The sequence below is a fragment of the Amaranthus tricolor genome, chromosome 17 (genome assembly GCF_026212465.1).
Source record: "Amaranthus tricolor cultivar Red isolate AtriRed21 chromosome 17, ASM2621246v1, whole genome shotgun sequence".
NCBI classification, from domain to species: domain Eukaryota; kingdom Viridiplantae; phylum Streptophyta; class Magnoliopsida; order Caryophyllales; family Amaranthaceae; genus Amaranthus; species Amaranthus tricolor.
This window is the reverse complement of record NC_080063.1, coordinates 13,640,405-13,648,331: the sequence shown is the minus strand read 5'-3', so window position 1 is coordinate 13,648,331 and position 7,927 is coordinate 13,640,405. Positions and strand designations below refer to the sequence as shown.

Sequence of the window (7,927 nt, the reverse complement as noted above, 5' to 3'; positions counted from 1 at the left end):
AACTGTGAAAAAAATAAATAAAAAGAGAAAAAAAAGAGTAATAAAGAAAATACTTCAAACGTAAATCAACTAAAATAACTTAATTAAAATATAAAAAGTCATTGTATTCGTAATAATATGTTGATATACTTTTTAGAATTGAATAACTTGTATAAATACTCTTGTTGTTGCCCTACTTAACCCAAATCAAGGTCCACCGATTCTCTCGGTTCTTTAAAAAATTTACATTTATCATTTTAGGTGTTATATTTATTATTCTTATAATTTTTTTTATTTATATCAAAACTTTTGGATAAAAAGGCCTTGTTCATCCTCATTTTAATATTAAAATAATATTTATGGTTTCTACATATTTTTCACTAAATGTATTCTAATATTTTTGTATTACTTATGAATCTACATGTTTATGATCTTTACTAACTTTATTTTCACATTTTTTATATTACTTATTATCCCCACATATTTTCTATTAACTTAATAAAATTATTTTAACATGTTTCACCCTCGTTGAGGTTTTTTCTTAAGCCGAGTGACTCTTTAACCGCATTATACTTTATGTGTATGAATTGTTGTCTTTTTTCTCTCCCTAGACCTTGATCATAGTTTTCCTATTAACGAGATACACCAAATATATGATTATAAAAATAATTTTTATTAGTTATGATCCCCATATTTTATTCTCTAACTTCCTTTTAATATTTTTTAATATGTATGAATTGCACTTTTTTTCTGTCAAATTTATTTATCAATAAATAATATATTTACTATCTAAAAAATTTTATTTTTTAAAATTCCCCTTCCTATGAGAACTTCGAAATGAGGAAGTAATAAATTTTTTTAAAAAAATTTTAATTTGGAAGTAAGTTCGGAATTGATAAGGGGGAGGGAAACTATTGAAATACATTTTCTTTAAACCACCATAATCAAAGTATTAGTTATTAGACTAACTAAGAATTCAAATTAAAATTATTAACAAAGTTTAATAATTCCAATGGCTAGTTTACATTACTTTATTCCTATTGCCAAGCACGAAGACCATAAACAAGGATCGTTTCTCATTAAACAGATACCAAATTATTTTTAAATTGAATTTGCATTTCAATTATTTGGTCTTCTTCCTCTGCTCTGTCCTTCTTCCTATGAAGCCGCTGTACCGTTCATACTCATTACTCTTTCCTTTTTATAAACCAAACCTTCTTCCATTCTTCTACCAATCCAACTTTCGGCTACTTTCCCTTCCACTTGAGCTGGAAAAATGCTAAAAAACCATTATTTTTAAGCTTACTACTGCAAAACTATGGCTGCTTCCAATACTAAAAACAACCCAGAAGAGATTGCAATTCCTATTTCTCCTCTTGCAAAAGAGCAATCTCCTAAAATGGGTCCTCAAAATAATGAATTTGAGAAAAAACCCATGAATAATTCTTCACAATCTCCAGAAATTTCTGGGTTTAGTGCAAGCCCTAAGAAACCTCCTTTATACCCAACTCCTGATTCACCCTTAAGAAGGAGACAATCTTTTAAGAATAAAACTAGATTTGGTGAACCTTCAGTTCCTCTTGATTCTCAAACCCTTGATTATATAGCAAATTCTCCTAGATTTTTGAACCAATCTTCTTTCAAAGAGAAGACTCCTAAGGCAGCTTCTGGAAGGTCAAAAGGGGAAGGAGGAGAAGAGAAGGAGAAACAGAAGGAAGGTCCAGATGAGAAGGAGATTTATAGAAGAGTAACTGCTCAATTAAGTGCTAGAAAAAGTTGGAGAATGACAATCAAATTGGTACTTGAATTGGTTGTTTTTTTGTGTATTTTAAGTTGTTTGATTTGTAGTTTATTTGTTGAGGGTTTTAAGGGTAAATTATTTGGTGGGTTGGATGTTTGGAAATGGTTTGCACTTGCATTGGTTATATTTTCTGGTATGTTGGTAACTGGATGGTTTGTGCATTTGATTGTGTTTTTCATTGAATGGAAATTCTTGTTGAAGAAAAATGTGGTGTATTTTACTCATGGATTACAGTCTAATGTTCAAATATTTTTATGGGTTCTTGTGGTTCTTATAACATGGGTTGTATTGTTTAAACATGATTCAAAAACTGCCCCAAAAATGAGCCAAAAATGGAAGGATATACTTGATTTCATGACATGGACTATAGCTTCTTTGCTAATAGGATCCTTTTTATGGTTAGTTAAGACTACCTTGATAAAGATGTTGGCATCATCCTTTCACTTAAATAGGTTTTTTGAGAGGATTCAGGAGGCTGTGTTTGATCACTATGCGCTTGAAACACTATCAGGGAGTCCTGTCGTTGAAATGGCTCGAAAACTTAGTAGGAATGAGAGTCGTGATCCTCAGGTTAGTTTTACGGAGCATATGGGTGATCATACAGAGAAAAGAGTGGTTGATTGGGGTAAACTTCATCAAATGAAGAAGGAGAAAGTGCCTTCTTGGACTATGAAGTTGTTGGTTGATGTGATTTCGAATTCAGGGTTATCGACTATGTCGAATATTCTTAACCAAGATATGGTTGAAGGAGGGGTTGAATTGGATGATGATGAAATTACGTGCGAGGAAGAAGCTATCGCCACTGCTGTTAGGATCTTCTACAATGTGATCGGTGATAAGTCCGAACTGTATGATACTGAATTCATTTGTAGAACTATGATTTTCATAGATATCTAGTACTCCTATTGATTGTGTTGCATATTTCTTCCCAGGTACCTAGATAGAGGTGACCTCCATAGGTTCATGATTTGGGAAGAGGTGTCTCTTATTTATCAAAATTTTGATGTCAATGATAAAGGGCAAGTTGATTTGAAAGCTTTTTCTAAGTGGGTGGTAAGATTGTTTTCTCAATTTCTTATTGATATGCCATTGTTGGCTTACTTTTGTTCACATCATCTATTGAATTAGGAATTTTATGTTATGTTGCCTATTAGCATTGTTGGTTGCTTGTTGTTTATATTTGGATTCTTTTATTTGTTGCTAATAATATGCTTGTAAATTAGCATCATCTTCATTGAATTACATGTTACATCATTAATTTGGATAAAAAAAATGTCCCAAATTCTTGCTTGAGACAAGTTGCCAATTGCAATTGCCATATCTTCTCTATTTGAAGTTTGAGAAAGTCTTGTATGGACTTAGTCCATACTCTTTTAGTGTGTATCAACCTTAAAAGTATTATAATAGTAAGTATTTTTGTTTGACAAGTACAATCAAGTACAATCAAGTACAATCTTTGGGAAGTACTTAATATTATTAGGTTGGTGCACACTAATATAGTGTGGACCAAGTCTATACAAGACTTTGAGTGCTCCATAGAAAAAAAATTGATAGAGTATATAATATATTCTCGGGCTTCAACCAAAAGCTTAAGGTAATTGTTGAAGCCCCAACATATGTTATATACTCTATCACGCCATCTAACACGAGAGTTTGTTGGGTTACAAGAGATTATTCTTGGCACAAATAGTTCCGTTTGAAAGGAGGGATGAATGAGATTGAACTCATGATCTCTTGTCATGTTGACGTCTGATACCATGTAAAATGAATTATGCTTTCATCCTTGCAGCATTAGTTTGAGAACATGGAAAATCTTTTGAGGAAGTTCCTCTACTAATTTGTGATGTTCTTGTGAGCCTTAAGAGAAGCATCTCATTTATGCTTTCCTCTGTCCATTAGCCTTCTAATGTGATGCTTATCGAAATCGCAGTTTTCCTTTTGAAGTTCCATGCAATTATGCTTTTACTGCATGCAATCAAATCGATAAATGATTCTATTTCAAGTTCTTCATAACTCTGACTCAAAAGCTTTTCCTTTTCCTCGTCTCCCTCCTGTTTCAGGTTAAAGTTTTTAAAGACCGGCAATCATTGAAACATGCTTTAAACGACAACAAAACTGCTGTGGATGAGTTGAACAAGTTGCTGAATGGAATCCTGATTGTCATAATAATCATCCTCTGGCTTCTACTGACGGAAATTGTCACGACAAAAATTCTTCTCTTCTTCTCTTCTCAACTTCTCGTAGCAGTTTTTGTGTTCGGAAACACTTGCAGGACCATTTTTGAGGCGATCATATTTGTTTTCGTTATGCACCCATTTGATGTTGGTGATCGCTGTGTCATTGATGGATCATTGGTAATTCTTCCTGCTACGATAGTTATTCTGAAACTTGTCGACTAAGCTTTTGTAATACTCATATCCTTGTTATCTTAACAGATGATTGTTGAAGAAATGAATATCTTGAATACAATATTCCTGAAAATCGACAAGGAAAAGGTCTATTATCCGAATTCAGTTTTGGCTACTAAAGCCATTGGCAACTATTACCGGAGTCCAGATCAGGGAGATTCATTAGAGTTCGGGATTGATTATAAAACACCATTGCCTAAGATTGCAGAGCTAAAAGAACGAATAAAACGGTAAGTTAACAATCGTTTAGGTATTTTAACTTCAATTATATGATTGATCATAGTGTTGATTCTTCAAATGACTTTTAATGTGAAAATTCTAGCCATGTTTGTCAATTGTTGGTGAATAAAATGAACTTTTAGAAGTTCTATAGGAGTAGTAAGTGAGCTTTGGTGCTTAATGATACTCCCTCCGTCCCTACGAGAATGCGTCAAGATCATTTTGGGTGAAATTTAGTGGAAAGTGAAATTGAGTTAGAGAATAAGACAAAAAACAAGTGGATGATAGAAATGAGGGGTTAAAATGGAGAAAGATACTAAGTTTGTGGATTAGATTTAAAGAAAGAAAGTGGGGTCATTGCCAAAAAGGGAAAGAGTGCAAAATGAGTGGAACAAAGAGAGTATTATTTTTGGCTAGTAAATTAGATACTTACTCTTTTCTTTTGGGTTGAATCTATTTATAGTGTTTCTCTACTAGATTGCCACTCCACTTGATAAAGTATAATATGTTATGCGACTTCAACTGTTAATTTAATCTTTTAGTTGAGTTAGTTTTTTGACATAGTATCAGAAGCCAACACGAGAAAAAAATAAATTTTAAGTGAAATATTTAGCATAAGGTACAGGGAGTTGCTTATGCTGCATGCCTACATCTACACTTCTAGCCTTAAGGTTATCGTGTGAGTGGGCGTGATAGAGTATTTGACATATGGGGCCTCAACCATTATCGTAAAATTTTGGTTGAGTTGGTTCCTTAACACTGCATACTTTCTATTAAGCAAAATTTCAAACGTTTTGTTATCTTGTAGGTATGTGGAGCAAACTCCTCAATATTGGCACCCTGAACATAGTTTGGTTATCAAAGAGATTGAGAATGTCAATAAGATGAAAATGGCTATATTTTTCACTCATACAATGAACTTCCAAGACCTTGTTGCAAAGGGACAGCGAAAAACCGAGTTTATCTTGGAATTGAAGACGATATTTGATGATCTAGAAATCTCATACCACCTTCTGCCGCAAGAGATTCATCTTACTAAAATGCCTTCAAATGTCTGATTTCGTTTCGGATTTGTTCGTTTGCTATCTGCAGCAGCAAGTAAGGCCTCTTTAATCCCCAAGTGTAAGAATTTCTCCAATTATCCTGCTTACATTACTTCTATATTTGGAAACTTGAGCAAATATGGCTTTGGCATTATTGTAGCTCAAAAAACGTGGTTTTTTGTTAGTTTTTTGAGCTTGTTTGACCTGTTGGTATCGTAATGAAGATGTTTAGCAAAATTAGTTAGAGCTACTTTTGTGAGAGATCATCGTCTCTCGATTAGACGATCTCAAAACAAGAAGTCTATATTAATATGATATCTCAAGATAAGACCATCTCATACAAGAATTTGTGAATTATTTAGTGACTCTTTGTCGTTTATTAAAAAGAGTGAATCAACAAACCCACGAAATAAGTTTTTCTAACTTTTTGTTTTCATTTTATCTTATACGTCGGCTTTGCAACTGACATAACTAATTTACCAACAAGTTTTTTTTTATCTGGTCGGCCTTCTAACAAGCAAAAGTTAAGAACCAACAAACAAATAAAAAGATAAAAATCAATTAACAAGCTAAGTAAAAAGTCATTTATCTAAAATCTAAGTCTGGTTAGAAAATACTTGCTAAACGTAGTTTTTTTTTGGGGCTAGGTTTGATGGATCGGATGCGCGATGACCGATGAGTGATGCTGTTGAAGTTCCTTTATGTTCTGCTGGCATGATTGCCTGTGCTAAGAGATGGATGGTAACTTGTGAACATATAGTTTTGATGCCCTAGATTTTTGCAGTTGTAGTTTATTTGTTGTGCAAATGTATTTGGCAAGTCAATGCAAGCTTAGCCAAACAATTAGATTGTATATAGATGTTTGGTAAAATAACTTATTGAAAAACAACTTATAGCTATGAATTAGTTATTTTTAAACAAATTAATTGCTTCTAACGTGTTTAAAAATAATTGGTCAAATCAGTTTATAAAATCACTTTGTCAAATAAACCATTTTAGTTATTTTTATTTGATTTTGCATCAAATGAAAGTAAATATTGGTAATAAACTTAGAGAAAATAAATTGCATTGATAAAATTAAAAGTGAGTTAAAATATATAAATGAGATTAAAAGAAATTGATGAGCTATTTTTTAAAAATAAAAAATATGCAAAATAAATAAGATATACTAAAATAATAACTAATACTACCTCCTATTCAGCTGAATTGTCCCATTTTCTTTTTGGCACTATTCGCTTATCACTCTTAATTTGTATTTTACTCTTAATCTATAAGTTAAAACATAGTCATACGTGATCTTGTTTGATTCGTCTCAATACAAGGATTATTAATATCAACTTTTTATAATTTTTAATTAAGCATAATTTGAGATATTAAGAGTTAAAATGTTGCTTCGGCAAGTGTGAAAAGTCAAATGGGACAGTTCAGCTGAATAGGAGGGAGTATAAAATTAATAGGACAGTGAGCAATAATTATAAATCTTTTCTAAACACCCAAAATAATTTTGATGTGAACGTGTCCAACTACTTTATCCGACAGTATAATAATAATATGACTGAAAATGAGGTGTAGTAGTTGTCACTTGTCACAGCTCTCTAAGAGCATCAGCAATGAAGAGCTCTCTAAGAGGGTAGAGGATAAATATATTTTCTTTACAATTTTATCTTTTTTTTTTCCATTTGATACATTATTTTCTCTTTCTTTCACATTATTTTTCACTATTTATATCCTTTTTTTTATTCTATTCCTTTAATTTGTCCAACATCTAAAGGTATACTCTTTCATCCTTATTTCACTTTCTCTCTCCTACTCATATATACCCCACCATACATTCTTCTTCCTATCCAAATTTAATAATTATAATTTGTGTAATTATTGAATATTAATACTTGGATCCATAATTAAGGATATGATAATGTGAATGAAATTATCAACAAGAAAATGAGTTTAGATGGGTAGTATAGAAGAGAGAGAAAAGACCGAAAAATTGAAGTGCGTGAAATATAGGTAAATTTAGGTTCATTTTATAGAGAAAAAAAAATAGAGCCGTTGGTGAAATTATTTCAAAGTTTTACTTTACCGTTATTTTTTATGACTATTTTAAAAAATACCGAACTTAAATGCAACTAATCAAATTGTGCCAAGTGTACCAATTATTGCATGCCAAATCCTTTTTTCTTTTTTTTCCCCCTCTTTTTCTCCCTTCCAACGTGTGAAAGCAATTTTTTTTTTTGTTTTATTCAATTCTCTTCCCATCATCTTTATCCTCTTCATAAAGGGGATCAAAAGCAATCCTCTTGCCCAAGAGGATTGAGATAATCCCTCCACATTTAAGAGCATACCCTTAAGAAGAAAAGAGAGTGCTAAAAAGAAGGGATATCCTCTTCATTGTTCATGGTTTAAGAGTTTCACTTTCAGAAGGTCTTAGTCAAAGTCAACAGATTTGTTTTTTTGCTTGAAAGTAAGATGTGAGAGCA

General features: G+C 32.0%; 1 protein-coding gene across 2 annotated transcripts; it reads left to right on the top strand.

The window, feature by feature from the left end:
* The first annotated feature begins 985 nt into the window (after window positions 1-985).
* On the top strand, window positions 986-6,373 carry LOC130804334 (mechanosensitive ion channel protein 10-like). 2 transcript variants are annotated; one of them, XR_009040000.1, is made up of 6 exons: window positions 986-2,628; window positions 2,713-2,833; window positions 3,841-4,134; window positions 4,216-4,418; window positions 5,216-5,529; window positions 6,098-6,373. XR_009040000.1 is itself a non-coding variant. In XM_057668737.1 (6 exons), the coding sequence occupies exons 1-5, from the start codon at window positions 1,298-1,300 to the stop codon at window positions 5,463-5,465; spliced, it is 2,199 nt and encodes a 732-aa protein (XP_057524720.1). In that variant the 5' UTR covers window positions 986-1,297; the 3' UTR covers window positions 5,466-5,505; window positions 6,098-6,373. The 2 variants fall into 2 exon arrangements, 1 of the variants encoding a protein (XP_057524720.1); XM_057668737.1 differs by having other exon boundaries at window positions 5,216-5,505.
* Window positions 6,374-7,927: the final 1,554 nt, after the last annotated feature.

Coding starts and splice junctions, on each gene's coding strand:
- LOC130804334 (XM_057668737.1), top strand. CDS start 1,298: ATGGCTGCTTCCAATACTAAAAACAACCCAGAAGAGATTGCAATTCCT. Junction 4,135..4,215: donor GTGTCATTGATGGATCATTG/GTAATTCTTCCT, acceptor TTATCTTAACAG/ATGATTGTTGAAGAAATGAA. Junction 4,419..5,215: donor CTAAAAGAACGAATAAAACG/GTAAGTTAACAA, acceptor GTTATCTTGTAG/GTATGTGGAGCAAACTCCTC.